The sequence below is a fragment of the Podarcis bocagei genome (genome assembly GCF_964188305.1).
Source record: "Podarcis bocagei genome assembly, chromosome: 14".
NCBI lineage: Eukaryota > Metazoa > Chordata > Lepidosauria > Squamata > Lacertidae > Podarcis > Podarcis bocagei.
Genome location: NC_138139.1, coordinates 9,894,373 through 9,910,416, shown reverse-complemented (window position 1 = coordinate 9,910,416; position 16,044 = coordinate 9,894,373). Strand labels below are relative to the sequence as shown.

Genomic DNA, 16,044 nt, shown 5'->3' with positions numbered 1-16,044 from the left:
TTAATAAAGGGTAAATGTTTATGTCTGTAGACCATTATTATCTGGCTTACACAGGTTTTGCACTCATTACACTACCCTACTGCAGTGCTAGCTGGGGTTGAAGGGTACTATTTTTAAGGAGAAAGTCATACAAAAATGCTGATCAATTTCTATAAGGATTTTTTTAAATAAAAAAACCAAAACATTTTTTGCGATTTCCTGCGAAAATGTGGAAAACTGAATGTAAGATTGGAAAAATGAGAAACTGGGGAAACTGGCAGATTCATCCATCCCTTATTGTGATAGATGTACATAACTGTCAATGGAAAATCAAGTCCCTAATTTCACTATGACCCCATGTTGTAAGATGTTTTCAAGTAGGCTTTCCGTTTTATTGCCCTTTATGCTACCAAGACGGGCACTAGCAGCCGAAATATATCAGAAATCCTCTTTCACACAATTGCAACCTGCCATAGCTGTGCAGTCCCAGCAAGGCCCACCATCGGGGTCGGGGCCTAGCAATGGAGACTTTGCGCACAAGCCTTCAAAACCTAGATTTGGCCTTGTTCACGATTAATTGATTTAAATTATGACAGGAACGCTGCAAAGTCAGTAGCATCAAAATAGCCTTTATTGGGGTGGGGGGAGAGACTGCCTCGGACACCCTCTGTGTGCAAAACGCCATGAATTCCTGTGAGGAAAAGCATGTTTTTTTGTGTGGGTTCTCTCGTTTGTGTTCATTACACTGTGGAAAACGTGTGCACATATTGGTCAAACGTAGTTGTGGGAAGCGGGTGGAGACATATTCCTCCCTCCTTTGCTCTGCAGGATTTCGGTTTCACTGTATCAAAAAAAAAAGGCGGGAAAGTGGAGGCCTGTCAGGGCCACCATTTACCTCACAAGAGGATGTTCAGGGGCTGCAGCGCCTGGTTTTCTCAAAGCGTCAGCCATGAGCTCCGTGGCCTTTGGGGTGAGGGGAAATCACGACACTGAGGAAGGAAAGGGGGAGATCTTATATCCCTCAGCCTGAGGAGAAGGTTGAGGGTGAAAGTAAAATTCAGTGTTTTCATTGAGGGCAGGGGTGCCAAATTGAATAAAATGGGGTTTTTTTGTGGGGGGACAAGTAAGCCCCGACTTGCAAAATCGATCCCATGTCACAGAGCACTCGCATCATTTGAAATGACAATGCCCACATACTTTTTGGGGGGAGGGGGCAGCCCCCTCAAATATTTTATTTTGGCTCCTATGGGAGATGGGATCGAGAGGGGTTGGTGGGAGCAGCTAGCTTTGAAGGGACGGAGAGCTCCAGCACAGCAAATATTTATCTATCTTTCTATCTATCTATTGGTATTGAGGTCCAGCGCCGAGGGCCTTCTGGTGGTTCCCTCCCTGCGAGAAGCAAAGCTACAGGGAACCAGGCAGAGGGCCTTCTCGGTGGTGGTGCCCGCCCTGTGGAACGCCCTCCCACCAGATGTCAAAGCGATAAACAACTACCTGACATTCAGAAGACATCTTAAGGCAGCCCTGTTCAGGGAAGTTTTTAACGTGATATTTTACTGTATTTTTGGTTTTTATGGAAGCCGCCCAGAGTGGCTGGGGAGGCCCAGCCAGATGGGCGGGGTATAAATAATAAATTATTATTATTATTATTATTATTATTATTATTATTATTATTATTATTATTATTATTATTATTATTATGGTATAGAAAAAATAGGGGTGGTTGGCTTTTGCTGCCCAAGGGACTGAGTCCCCTAAGTCTATGATCGGTCAGAGATGAATGGATGGAGGCAGGAGGCCAAAAAAGCATGGCAGATCATTATTATTTTTCTGTTGCAGCCGAGTTATCTCCCCTCCTAGCAAGGAGGCAAGAGAGACTATACCAGTGCAAAGAATAATGTTGGCTCCGCAACCCTCAATAACTTTTGAGTTATCCCTTCACCTTGCACTCTGTCAAGAAATGCCCTGTAAAGAAATTCCTGTAAAGATAACACAAAGGAGAAAGTATTAAGAATACCATTATGTTTCGTTATTAAGCTGCCTTAAGCCTGTTATGCTAACAACGCACCCCTTGATTCTGATTGGCTTCATTTTTAATTTGCATCTTCAAAAAAGTTTAATAAAGAATTAGTAAACAACAACAGTTCAATGCAAGGGATGCATGTTTGCAAATTTCAAAACCCATATTTCAAAGAGTAAGTATATTTTGAAGAAGAAAGATTATTCCCTTGTGGCATTTTTCTGCAGTTGCTGAAGGAGGAGTGATCACAAACCAGGATGCTGCTGATTATCTGTTCAGCAGTGATGCTTCCCACCCTGACACAAAAAGGTATATTTTGTAGCTAGCTTTATAGCTCAGTTTTTATCAATACCATACATGGTCTGAAGTCTGGGCATTGTACACTAGAAGCTTCTGCTTCTACTGCTTAATTTCTGGAAGGAGAAGTGTTGGGATGTAAATCAGCTTTAAAATATCTTTCTGTATTGGAAATGCAAGAGGTATCTCACAGATATTTAATAGCTTGGGGATGGAGGATATGCATATATTGTGGATTATATTGCCTCAAAATCAAATATCTTTAATACGGTCAATGACCAACAAGCAATTTATAAAATAAAATAAAATTGGCAATATGAGTACTATTGTACTACAGATAACAGTGGAGATATGGCCAAATCACAAAGTTGGTACTTATGTTTATGACCAGGTTTCGACTTTTAAGGTTTTGAGAATTCAATTCAAATGTCATTACTGTTTATTATCGTTCCTTCGATGTTTGCAATTTGAACTCCGTTGCTGTCATCATTGCTCGTCTTATTCTTGTTGCAATGTAACAGTACTTCGCCACAGCCCTGTTGATTTCGGGGTCTTTGTCAGCTAAGAGGTGTCTGATATAGGTGTCATCTGTACTACGAGGCATTTTCCTCAGAATCGGCTCGATCAGCTCTTTTCTTGAGTCTCGATATAATGGGCAATATAAGATGACATGCCCGATGGTTTCTATTTCGTTGCTGTTACAGGGACATAATCTTTGTTCAATCGGTATTTGGTTGTATCTTCCCTCTAGAAGAGCTGAAGGGAGAGCGTTAAAGCGTTAAAGAGGGAGACGAGTGGTGCGCCGTATAGTATTTGTGCTGTTGGTTTTGCAGCAAATAATTTAATTGTGGCAGAAATAAAATTTCCTCCCATTGTACGATGGTATCTTAGAATTGCTGTTGTACTTTTTTGTGCTGTAGAGGAATTGTAATTTATGAGGGCAGTCTTCTTCCTTGATGCTTGGAATATAACTCCTAGGTATTTAAAGCATGTCACTTGTTCAATCTCCTGATTGTCTAATTTCCATCTATATATTTTTCTTTTGTTAGAGAAAACCATGATTTTTGTTTTTTGGTAGTTCACTACTAGTTTCTCTTCTCTACAATATTGTGATAAGCTGTTAAGAGCTCTTTTAAGGCCCTTCTGAGTCTGGGACAATATAACCGCATCATCTGCATAGAGTAGGATAGGCAGTTTTTTATCTGCTAATTTCGGGGCGTGTATATCCGCTCCTTGTAGGTGGTCTGTTAGGGAGTTTATATAGATGTTGAACAAAAAGGGGGCCAAGATGCATCCTTGTTTAACTCCCTTTGTTGTTCTAATGGAATTAGAGAGTTGACCTTCTTGGCTACATCTTATACGAAGTCGTGTGTTGTTGTACAGTTTGGATATTAATAGCAGAAGACGTCGGTCTATGGATGATTTGTTGAGTTTGTCTCAGAGTCGGGGTCTTGAGATGGAGTCAAAGGCTGCTTTAAAATCTACAAATGCTGCGAATAGGTGGTGATTATGATGCAGCGTGTATTTCTCAGCTAGGTGCTGTAAGGTCAAGCAGTGATCCATTGTGGATCTCCCCTTTCTAAATCCCACCTGTGCATCATCAAGAATCTTCGCTCTTTCTATCCATTCGCACAGTTTCTCGCTGAGGTGTTTAGCATATAATTTGACTGAGTGACATTGCCAGACAAGAGGACATAGCCCAGGTAAAACCAGGGATGTTCCTAGGGGACCAGATCTATCGGACCATACCAGCCCCCTACCTTGCAGAAATCCACTATGTGGAATACCGCAGACTTCTTACAGCGGCTAGATTAAATGTCCTTGACTCTGCGATATTGTGGGGAAGATACAGGGGAGTACCATACGCCCAGAGAACCTGTCATTGTGCCATGGGTGTGGTTGAGTCCACTGAACACATTCTCTTGACTTGCCCTTCTTATGCAGAGCTTAGACAAAATTTTATAGACCCACTTCTATGTCAATTTAGCTCCCTACCCAGAGAAAACCAGGTTTTACACTTGCTGAATAACGTCACTAGAGCTATACCTTCCTTGGTGGCCAAATTTCTTTTTTTAGCTTTTAAGCGTCGCAAGACTTTAATTGATTGTATTGATATGGGGCTATCTGTTTAGCCCATTTTAGTGTTGGCTAAGCTCAAAAATCTTCTTGGATGTTTTAACTGTGTATTGACAATTGTACTTTTTTCTGACTGACGGTCGAATAAAAGGTTGATGATGATGAATTTGCTTATTATATTCAGGAGGTTTATAGGTCTGTAGTTGGAGGGATCATCCCTCAGGCCTTTTTTGTAAATGGGAATAATGATGGAAGTCCCCGAGTCGTATGAAATCTGTGCAGTTCTATCTATATATGTGAACAGGGAGGCTAACAGGGGGGCCCACCAGATCGCGTTGGTTTTAAGAAGTTCCGCTGGTATACAGTCAATTCCGGGGGCTTTCCCGTTCTTTAGTTGGTCAATCAGCAGATGGGTGTCTGTTATTGAAACTGCTGGCCATGGCTGTATCTGGTCTTCCGATATGTCTAATGCATAGGGCTCATCGCTAGATTCCTCGTAAAGATTATGGAAATGTGTTTCCCAGGCTTTCATTGATATACAGCAGGATAGTTGTGATAGACCCCTATCCGGTTGTACAGCAACGATTCTCCAGAATAATGATGGGTTACTGGAATTGGAGGCCTCTATCAGTTGCTGCCATAATAGCTTCATTGCGTACCTTTTCTTTTGTGTCAGGAGTTTTTTGTAACTTCTTTTGACTTCAAGCATCTTTTATCTGTTATCCTCTGTTGGGTTATCCTTATGACAGATAAAGGAGTGGATCAATGATTTCCTAGAGGCTATGCACTCCTGATCGAACCACTCCCTGGAAGTTTTCCTATGGTAGGGAGACTTGGAATTCAGTTTTACAACAAACTCTTGAATTTTTTGTATAAGCATTTCATATGTTGTCATCATGTTCGGGGCGCTCTCCTCTGTTTCTAAGCACCCTTCCATGATTGCTGTTGAGAGACGGTAGCTCTCCTCAGATTTGTACCAGTTAGATATTCGCTCGCTCACTTGTCCATTCCATCTGATTTTCTTGAGGCCTGTTCCGGGTGTTAACTCTGGTTGATATCTGTGTTGTGGTTTGGGCAGATCAAAGGGTAGAGCACACACGAGGGATAAAGGTAGGTGGTCACTTTCAGCTCTTGCTGTGATGGTGAATTTTGATATCCTAGGGATCAAATCCTGGGAAACAATGCAATAGTCTATCACTGACAATTTGTGTCCTGACCAATAGGTGTATTGACCGGGATAATCTCCTTGTATAGCCCCATTCAATAGGTGTAGGTTCTGTCTGTAGGCCATCTGTGCTAGATGTAGTCCTCCCATGTTGCATGTCTTATCGTAGGATGATCTTGTCATTAGGGGAGGAATAGTTTCCGTTTCTGGAGGCCAATGATGAAAATGTGGGTATAAGGCGTTGTCGTTGGGGCCTACTCTTGCGTTTAAGTCACCAGCTAGCAATATCATGGCTGATGGGTGTTGTCTCCTCCATTGCACCACGTAGGCTTCCACTTCTTTCCATAGTTGTTCTACTTGTGTCTGCCGTCGGCATGTGGGTAAGTATAAGTTTATACATAACAGTTTGACTTGTCCAAAATCTAATACTGCTGCTACAGACCATTCATCATTGGAGGGTAGTTGGGTAATATTAGCTTGTATCTGCGTTGAAAACAGTAAGGCTAAGCCTCCTTTGGGTCTGCCCCCTCTTTGGCTAGGTGTTGCTCTTTTTGTACACGAGTGGTAATTATCCAAGTAGAGCTCGTCTATCGACCAGGTTTCCTGGATGAACAGGATGTCAAATTTAGTGAGGAAGTCCATTAGATTGGGATCTTTACTTTTAGCTCCCCACCCTGCAATGTTCCACGTACAGATGGCCAACTTATGTTTTTTGATTGGCAGACATCTCAAGGGACAATCTAACCTAGATTTATGGCCAGTTTGAGATTTATCGTTCATTATGTCCCTTTTGGGGTGTATAATAGGACATTTTGGCACGGTGTGTACTTGGACATATTTTAATGTCCCGGAGGAGCGTCCTTCCCCCGTGTCCTTATTTCAGTCCTCCGTGTGAATGGTATCTAGGGTTCCTAGGTTGTCCACAAAGATTGAAGCGTTCTTGCCTAGTGGAACCGCTATTTCAGCTTGATGTATTATTGTTTTCTTTGTTATGGGTGGTTCCGTAGGTCCCAGTTCCTCTGGTGATAGGAATAGCCGTAGTGTCCACTCACTGTTGGATAAAGGTTTTGTGGTATGAGTTGCATAGTTAAATTCCCTGGTGACAGGTGTGGCTAGGAGGGTAATAGATTTCCTTATAGATGCTAATCTTTCAATTAGAGCATCCTGAGCTTTATGTATTTGTTCAATAGTTGCTATGAAGCGGTTTTCCTTCTCTATACTGGAGTTTTCGTGATTTCCTGATACATGATTTGGGGATGGTGGTAGCCAGCTGGTTTGGGGCTTTATCTGCCTCTAGTTGAAGCATCTTATAGTTCTCGTCCATCGTAGACTTTGTCTGCCTTGTTTTTAGCTTATCAGTCTTGATTGTTTTGATGAGAGGAGTGGGAGTTCCGGAGTCTTCGAATAGGCGAGTCACCTGCAATCCAACCCTTTGCAGCTTGTCCTTATTGTCTGAAACTAGTTTGGTTGTGTGCCAGTCTCTGAATGTTACCACAACTCTGTTTAGGTTCTTGTCTGATGGCAGAAATTTAACATTGATGATGTTTTCTGCTGGGACTAACCCTCTAACGGCTAATTCAGTTTTCTTGAGAATATAGATTCTCTGTTGTGCTGGGGAAAGGAGATCTTTGTGCATGTATACGGGTAAGATGATAAGTTTTTGTTTGTTTAGAATTAGGTTTCTGCGAGAGTATATTGTTTTAGAAGGAGTTTCTTGCTTAGGGATCGAGTTTTCCCTTGAATTTCTCGCGGATCCATTCGGGAGCGCTACTTGCTCTGTTGTATTGTGAAGCCCAGGCTTATGGAGTTCCTCTGTTGAATTGGAGAGTCTAGCCTTATGGGGGTTATTATTTGAGCTTGGGCTTCGGCTTTTATCAAAGGGAGGCAGAACTGGGTTAGCTGGGCTCGTTGAATTTGAGTTCTCTAATAGCTTAAATAGTCTTGTGAGGTTCGTTTCCTTTGTTTGGGATGGGAGCTTTTTCTTCCTTCCCATTTTTACATTCTTGGGCTTCTTCTCTTTATTCCTGGGACACTTCCCCTTTAAGAGGGGTTTCTTAAGGTCGACTAAGTTTCCCTTTTGGTTTAGTTTGACCCTAGATGTTTTTCCTTTTTTCCGCATCATGTTGGCTTTTATTTTCCTTAATGCTGTTATCGTTTGGTGTACTAGAGAGAACTTTGGGTGTATGCAAGTTGTCTATTCTTCTAGTTATTTCAGTTAGGGCAGTTAGTAGGCCCAAGCATTCTGAGAGGAAGTCTTTGATGTGTCCCAGTTCTCTGCCTATCTGCAACTTCTGCTCATTTAACAGATCCTTATATAGCCCTGTTAGTATGTAAGGGAAGCATTCCAAGTCCAGATATTGGGCTCTTGTGTCCTCCAAGTCTTCATTCGTCACAGTGTATAACCCCATCTTCTCCCCGGGTCTGGAACTTTGGGAGGGCTAGTTTGTCTTAATTACTGAGTTTTCCTCTTGTGACTCTTGTTCCTGCTCCTGCTCCAGCCCCGATTGATTCACTAAAGTTTCATTTTCTATAGTGACTTGTTTTATTTCCGTTGCCAGATTGACTCCCACCCCTTCCTCATCTGTTTCCATGAGCTCCCCGTACCTAGTGCGGTCTATGGACCATTCGTGGGGGTGACGTTTCTCAGGATTACTTATTTTATCTGTTTTTGGTTTAAAGTAGTGTGAGATTTTCACCTGTCCTCCTCTTGTAGGGGGTTCAGCCGCTTTGGTGAGGGGGATTCCCAGCTCTTTATAGCTCTGTCTGGTGAACACCATTCCCTAAGTTGAAAGCTTCCTTTATTGGGAAGTTTATTGTGGAAATAAGGGTAGAGGTAAAATTGAACACCCGCATCCAGGCTGTTGGACCAGGGAGTCTCCCTACCCTTCCCTCCTTAAGCCTTAGCTTGGGGCGGGAGGGTATTTGTGAGGAAATTCATGGGGGAATTCTTGGACTTATCTTATCCTATTGAAGTTAGGCTTAAAGGAGTTCAGCGGTTTCCTCAGCTTCTTTGGCTGTATTTCAAGCCGATCCGTCGTCCGGGAGCCCCAAGGTTATGAGTCAGTGTAGCCGTATCAATAAACAGTGCGACGGTAGATGGTAGAACTATAAAGGTAGAACAATAAAGCAATAAAAGGATAAGCTAGTTAAAACAAGGTGACAAGACAGACCGCCAATAGTCCTTAAGGTCCTTGAGGTGTAGTTTTGAGGTCTTGAAGATGCTAAAACTGATAAAACTAATAAAACGCTTAATTGAAGTCGGAGGCTCTAATTAGGCTGCTACCTCCGTCCGTATATTGCCTATATACCTGAGAATGGAGATGATGTAAGGCTGTGGTTCCCAAACTCTCCCCCTCCCCACTAGCACATGAAAATTGCTGAGGCTTTTAGTGGACCACTTAATGATTTTTCTGGATTACTGTAGCAATTGTCATGTGCTACCTGTGCTAGATGCTATATCGTTTTATGTATTTTATAGTATTACAATTTGAATTCCATTATCTTCAAATTGGAAAACTGTTAAATACAATGTGGGAAATAAACAATGAAAATGCAATTAAAACTCAAAATGAATCTTTAATGTGCTGGTCTCCAACCACAAATCCACATATGGGCTGCAGAACACCTGAATGAAGTTCATGGACCACAGTTTGGGAACTCCTGATCTAAGGCATTTTGCTGCCAAGGCAAAATATCCTAGCAGCACCCCCTTGTGGTGGTAAAAAATATAGCAACAAATAAACTACAGTAATTCCATTTAAGGATGCCTCCAAATCCTCTACCTTGGCTGATCTTTGGAGGAATTCATCCTGCTTAAGAGTTACCGTAATTGAAAGCTGTAATTAAAGCAATTGTTTGGATGTTTCATATTCATTTCTGTAACACCCTTCCTCTTCCTCTAGAATACACCAGAGTTTAGATTATCTAGAAGACAGAGTCACTGTTTTTCATTCTTCTTATCTTACGGCATGTGTCAACTCTGAAACAAAAAACTCAACAGCATTAGGACACTTCCTCCTTCTACCTGCCTGCTTGCAGCAAGGTGTGTGGGCACGAGTATTTTTCCCCCATTTCAATATTACACTTGTTATTTAAGATGGGGTGAATGGTGAGTGAAAAGCAGTCCTTGGGCATGGTGGGTGAAAAGCAGTCCTTCAGTTTTCTCTGTCCAACCCTTGGCACTCTCACCAGGCCACACATCCGTCACCAACGCAGCTGAGCACCTGCCTCAAGTGCTTTTGCCTAACTAAAATGGGTCCTTGAAGCACTTCAGCAGCAAACATTGTTAGTGAGTGATGGCCATTACACTGCATCATCTGATAAAGCTGCACGGAAAGCCTGATTCTCTTTTCTTTTGCAATCCCTACAGAAATTAGGGGGGGAAATGGCAGCTTTATATGGGAGCAGATTTCCAACCCTCTGAAGTTGCAGGTAAGAAGACTATCGAATGTACGTTACATAATTTTTATTTTAATTTAGTTGTCTGTTTTGGTCTGTAACTTTTTTATTTTAGATTTCCACATACAGCATTTGTATGTACAGTATGGAATAGTACTCCAAAATGAAATAACTGAAATTTGCTGAAAGCATGAACTTGGTATGTAGTTTTCTTCCTTCAGAGCTGCCTGTCTTTCCCTCTGTGCTTCTCTGCCTGTCTCTATCTGCTCCTCCCTTTGCCTGTCTCCTGTGATGGCTGATGACCAGGGTACCAACTTGAAAAAAATATTGTGGGGCCTGGGTAAGCCCCACCCTGAATAAACAATCACATGATGAAGTGCACCAGCTCCAAGGGTCCCATCATTTGAATGGGAATGCCCATCAACCTTGTGGGGGCCCAGCCCCTTCAAATATTTTATTGTGGGGGTTGATGACCCTTGGAGCTGGTGGGACAAAAGGCAGGGAGGCCAGAGGTGTAGCCAGAACCAATGACAGATGGACTGCTAGTTTTGACCCCATCCTCCTCCCTGCTCACTTATATAAGGGCAGCCCTGACATTAAGTCGGAAGGCAGGCAGATGGGGCCTGGCTGAGGTAGGTGGGGTAATGCCCCATTCTCTCTAACTGACCAGCCTCCAAAGCTTATCTCTCTGCATGCTTACCCCTCCCTCTGCTTTACTGCCAATACTCTCTCTCCTTCTGCCCATTTCTTTCTCTGTTCCCACCCATCCACCTCCATGCTAATTGCCTAATAAGGATGTGAGTCTTGTCCGTAGGAGGAAAAACTCAGTACCAATGACTCTCCACACAGGAGTGAAAGTCTGAGCTTGACTCCGGTGTTATGTAGCTCAGCACTGAATAATGCATGGATTGGTGGCAATAATTAATAATACTTTTAATATTTTTGGAGCCAATTCCTATCTCTTTTATAAAACTGCATTGCTACATTGAGTCCTGTGCCCAGTTTCAGCTATGGCCATTTTTTTATACCCACAGCCCAGTCAACCTGTTGACGTAAAGTGCCACAGGGTAGAAGAAGAGATAAAGGCCAAGAAAGGGTTGGAGAAAAGGTATATTTTGTATCGGATGATATTTTTGGAGTTCTGTAGTTTTATGCAGTAGCTAAAATACACTGGTGGTGGCATGTGTTCAGTGATAGTATGGATTAGCTAAAGTCACTTCCCACAGCTAGTTCTCAATTCTTAATTTTTTATTGTAAATGTCCGATATCATTACCACTCCACCAACAGTAATTTTATCAACAGTGCCCAGATTTTGAGTTGTATCCAGAGTTAATCAACACTGGAATTAAGGAACATGATTAACTTAAGTCTATTAATTTCAGTGGGTCTACTCTAAGTTGAGCTTGGATACCCGATATGAAAGCATTAATTAGCTCCCCTCACAGAAGGGAAGTAATTTGAACCAAAGAAAGTTAGTCTGCTCAACTGAGCTCCCACAGCCAGAAAAGATGTCTACATCAGGTTACTTAATGCATCTTGTTCCATTGCCTTGGCCTATTATTTTATTTATTTATTGAATTTATATACTGCCTGGAGGTCTCAGGGCACTGCATAGTAGAAGTCATACAGGACTTCTACAAGAAGTCAGTTATATTGGTTTTATTCCACTTTATCATATGGTGCTTCTGGACAGGTTTTGTTTGTGGGAATAGTGCTCCTCATGAATGCAGGTTTGTTGTTTGTTGTTTTTCTGTGTCTGCAAGATGTTATTGGCATCAAAATGCCAGCTTGTATGCTCCCCCACTTCATCTTGATTTTCCCATTCTGGGGGAAATCCTGTAAGTTAAAAAATCTGTTTCTGGCAACATATTTAGAATATATTGCTGGTTGTGTACACCAGCGATATATATTGGCATGTGACTGCCCAAAAGACTCATAGGAACTGCGGTTTACATCAGAGCTACAATTCAAAGCCCTCTTAACAAACCACAGTTTCCAGGATTTGTTGGGGAAATTATGGGCTTTCAGTGTATGTTCCATATGAAGTCACAACCTGTTCACAGTAAGCTCCCATGACTTCCAACCAAAGTAATTCCAGGGAATTGACAGTTCCAAGAATCTTTATGAAGAGAGGATGCCTTTTAACAGTTTGAACCTGTTTGCTTCATTAATATAAATGTCTGATGAATCATAGCTGGAGGCTGGGTCTAGATAATACAAAGCAGCAAAAGTTAAAAATTATGCTCTTGTAAATCTCCTTCTTCAGGGCAGATTCTTGTCCCTTGAGTAGCAAGCTGATGGAAAACAAAAATAATAATCTGGAATTAAAATACTTCTCTGGTGTTATATTGCTTGTTGTAAAAAACAAAAGGCTTTTGAAAGTGTAAATAATAGCAAAATTTCTGTCTGAAATTACAGTGAAGACAATCAAATCCCAGGGACAGTAGAAACAGTGAAGATGGCATATATTCCACTACAAGATTATCCAGCAAGCAATATGGTGATAGGTAAGAACAAAGCGTAGTTTAGGATTTATCACTATTAGGATTTATCACTACAGGTCATGCACATGACCTCAGTTTTAAGTACAGCATAAAGCCAATACAATAAAACACAAAACAAAGATTAAAAGCAGCAAATTTTCATCTGATCTTCATCAATGAATGGCAGACTATAACTTGCTCAGTTAGATAAGTTTAAAATCTATTGAAACCCCTGGTTCAACAGCTGTGGTTTTCCTAGAGACACAGGCTCTGTACACAGTATACACCATACATTTAAAGCAAATTGAAGGGACATTCTTTCTCCCAAAGAATTCTGAGAACTATGCTTAATGGCTCACAGAACTACAATTCCCAACACCCTCCACAAACTGCACTACAGGCATGCATCCTTAAGTGCATTTGAATAGAACTGGTGGGAGATATGTGACAGCCTGGCTTAGAGAAATGGCAGGAGACCAGAGTCCTTTGTGATAGCTACTTCTTTAGGAACTCAGGTCTCAGTTTAGTTAGGTAAAGTTCAGCATCTTGAATTGGCCCCAGGAGCAAAGGCGAAGATTTAATCTTTTTAGAATTGGTGTAATGTGGGTGAATTTTCTACTAACTGAAGCTCCCAAACCTCCTGCAAGGGTGGTCCCACATAACTCAGATTGCAATAATCCAACCATTACTCTAGCCAGATTACTGCTGTCCAGAAGTGGTCATAGCTGGCAAGCCAGACATTTCTGGTGAAAGGCACTCCATGCCACAGAGGCAACCTCTATCTCTAGTGACAAGACTGGACCTCAGTGAAGTGGTTTAAACTGTGAAGTGTGGGTTTAATTAGTCTGATTCAATTCATTTCATTTCATCTGTTTTGCCAACAGTTTCTGACAGGGCTGAAGTGAATTTGTTATTGATTTCAGATATTAAAATTGAATTGGATTTACAATCCAGAAGCAATCCTTTTCATCCAGTTTTAATAGTTTTTAAAAAGCTGCATCAAAATAATATTACATTTATTCATGCAAATAGACACAATTTAAATTAATGATTTCTCTCTCTCTTCATATTCCTGTCCTTGGGTTATGACATCAGATCATAGAACTGTAGAGTTGGAAGGGACCCAGCCAGATCATCTAGTCCAACCCCCTGCAGTGCAGGAATATGCAGCTGTCCCATATGGGGTTCAGGACAAAATGAAATATGACACTAGAGAGTTGTCCCTGAATTTTCTGTCTCTCTCAGAAAATTTCATTATTTTAAGAGCAGGTGTGTGTAGGATTGGGTTGATGGGCTAGTGGAGGACTTTTTAAAAACTCTTTCCCTGTTCCTCTGTGCTGTTTAAATCACCTTCTCTCAAGTTGCTAATTGTGTCCCATTAGTGGAAACACAAGGGTTCCCCAGCCAACAAAAAAAATTGCTTTGTAATTAAGCAATTTTTAAGGCCTTCCAATATTTCTTTCTGTGCTTTGCTACATTTCTTTCTGTGTTTTTTAAAACAATATTGAGATTGTGAAATGTGTACCTTTTAACCTTTACTTCACAGGTTATCCTTCTGCTAAAGAGATGAACAAATTCCTTGGAGAAATACAGGATTTCATTCCTGGCTGCTCTGATTACTTGGCATACTGGATTCCAAATGAAACAAGTATTTTCTCTGATCGGAAATCAAAATTAAAACGGAAGTTATAAGTAACATTTAACAAACACTCCCTGCCTCTGAATATTCTTCCTTGTGATCCTCATTCTTAATTTTGCCAGATGTGCTTTACTCTGAATTTTATCCTGAAAGGATTGCCAAATTTACATTAGAACATTTTGTCCTGCACGATACCTTATAATTTGAACAGTTAAATTCTGTAAATAATTTATAATTTCAGAACTACAAAGATTTTGTTTGATTTCTGTTCTATTACTAGAACTTAAGCCAAATAGCAATGGTTTCAGTATTACTACTTCTGCACAGATGTGTGTGTCTATTTTTCAATGAAGCTGCTTTGGTTGCTTGCAAAGGTCATCTATAATACAAGGAGAAGCATTCTGAATTGCAGGGTGATAAGTTTTAGCAGCCCAATCTTAGGTCCTGCTTTCAGGCTTCCCACTTCCATCTAGTTGGCCACTTTGAGAACAGGCTGGTTGACTAGATGGGCCAGCAGCCTGATCCAGCAGGCCCTTACGTTCTTGTTCCTGGTACAGCTTGTGAGGTAGAAATATGCCGTTGACAACACATCCAAATGTGATAGGAGAACACATACTTTCCATAGAGAGTGTGAAAAGTTTGCACCTTGGCACCTTTCACTAGGGCTGGGAAAAGGTCTCTGTCTCAGATCCTGTAGATCCACTGCCACATGTGGTGCTTACAGATTGAAGTTTACTGTGGAATCAGAGCTGCTCATGGATGTAAGTTTGTCACACTGTCTACATCAGGGGTCAGCAAACTTTTTCAGCAGGGGGCCGGTCCACTGTCCCTCAGACCTTGTGAGGGGCTGGACTATATTTTGAAAAATAATAATAAAAAAATCCTATGCCCCACAAATAACCCAGAGATGCATTTTAAACAAAAGCACATATTCTACTCATGTAAAAACACCAGGCAGCCCAGAGATGCATTTTAAATAAAAGGACACATTCTACTCATGTAAAAACACACTGATTCCCGGACCATCTGGAGGCCGGATTTAGAAGGCGATTGGGCCGGATCCGGCCCCTGGGCCTTAGTTTGCCTACCCATGGTCTACATGGTTGTAATTAGCCTGTTTGATAAATCTACCCCAGGTTTTAAAAAAATCAGACTCAATTTCTGTAGTCATAAAAAACATAAGCAGGATAAAGAATGGATATTCAGCTTTAGTTTAGCCTTTCTGAAGATTGCCTGAATGGAGTTCATGGACTTCCAGTGGTCTGCAGACCACAGTTTGACAACTCTTTGCTTTATGTATGCTTGAGTTTGAACTATATTTCCACTCTGAGCTGCAAAGTTGAACACATGCATGTTTTTCTTCAAATTCATAGGAGTGGGAAACCCAGTTCTAAAACTTCCTTTGTCAAAGGCTACCCACTGGGAATTTTAGACTCTGGACTTAATGGTCTTGGTAGTAAGTAGTGCTCTTTAGATGGCAACATATGCCCATAGGCAGCTGGGCCAGGTTCAAGGTGTTAGTATTTTGGCTCACAGTCAGAGGTACCTGGCCTCCCCCGAGGCAATTGAGCGAGATACTGTGTTTACCGTCCATCTGCGACCTCCGGCAGGCTAGGTAAACAAACCCGGCGATTCTTCTCATTAGTCGTGAGATAGAACACACCCTCTGCTTTTCTGCTTCTCTCTCCGTCCCTGCATTCTCCCAGGGAGGAGAAATGAGACAGACAGGAGTCCTTTCTACATGTTTATTCCTGTCACTCAACAGTACATAGAAATGTGACTGCACCCTTCAGTCTCCATCAGAAGAGACTCACTACTCCTCCCCTGTACTTCCAGCACAGGTCACATGACACTCTGAGCTAACATCCGGTGCTCAGTACAGAGAATAGGCTCCACCTTTTCCCCAGCAGTACATCTGCAAAACACAACATCCTGTTTTGCATTCCAGCAATCTGGAGCTGGCTTTTGCATTGGTGCTTTTTCCCA

At 41.6% G+C, this 16,044-nt stretch overlaps 1 protein-coding gene across 4 annotated transcripts; it reads left to right on the top strand.

Moving 5' to 3' along the window:
* The first annotated feature begins 88 nt into the window (after nucleotides 1-88).
* On the top strand, nucleotides 89-14,128 carry TERB2 (telomere repeat binding bouquet formation protein 2). Of its 4 annotated transcripts, none has more exons than XM_081169265.1 (7): nucleotides 89-222; nucleotides 2,227-2,308; nucleotides 9,440-9,579; nucleotides 9,907-9,968; nucleotides 10,970-11,043; nucleotides 12,355-12,443; nucleotides 13,966-14,128. In XM_081169265.1, the coding sequence occupies exons 1-7, from the start codon at nucleotides 207-209 to the stop codon at nucleotides 14,109-14,111; spliced, it is 609 nt and encodes a 202-aa protein (XP_081025391.1). In that variant the 5' UTR covers nucleotides 89-206; the 3' UTR covers nucleotides 14,112-14,128. The 4 variants fall into 4 exon arrangements, with proteins under 4 accessions (XP_081025391.1, XP_081025390.1, XP_081025392.1 ...); XM_081169264.1 differs by lacking the exon at nucleotides 89-222 and adding an exon at nucleotides 525-696; XM_081169266.1 differs by lacking the exon at nucleotides 89-222 and adding an exon at nucleotides 527-672.
* Nucleotides 14,129-16,044: the final 1,916 nt, after the last annotated feature.

Excerpts from the sequence above, each read along its gene's own strand:
- TERB2 (XM_081169263.1), top strand. The coding sequence starts at position 886 with ATGTTCAGGGGCTGCAGCGCCTGGTTTTCTCAAAGCGTCAGCCATGAG. Across the intron at positions 2,309-9,439 it reads TCCCACCCTGACACAAAAAG|AATACACCAGAGTTTAGATT; the intron begins GTATATTTTGTA and ends CTCTTCCTCTAG. Across the intron at positions 9,969-10,969 it reads CCAACCCTCTGAAGTTGCAG|CCCAGTCAACCTGTTGACGT; the intron begins GTAAGAAGACTA and ends TTATACCCACAG.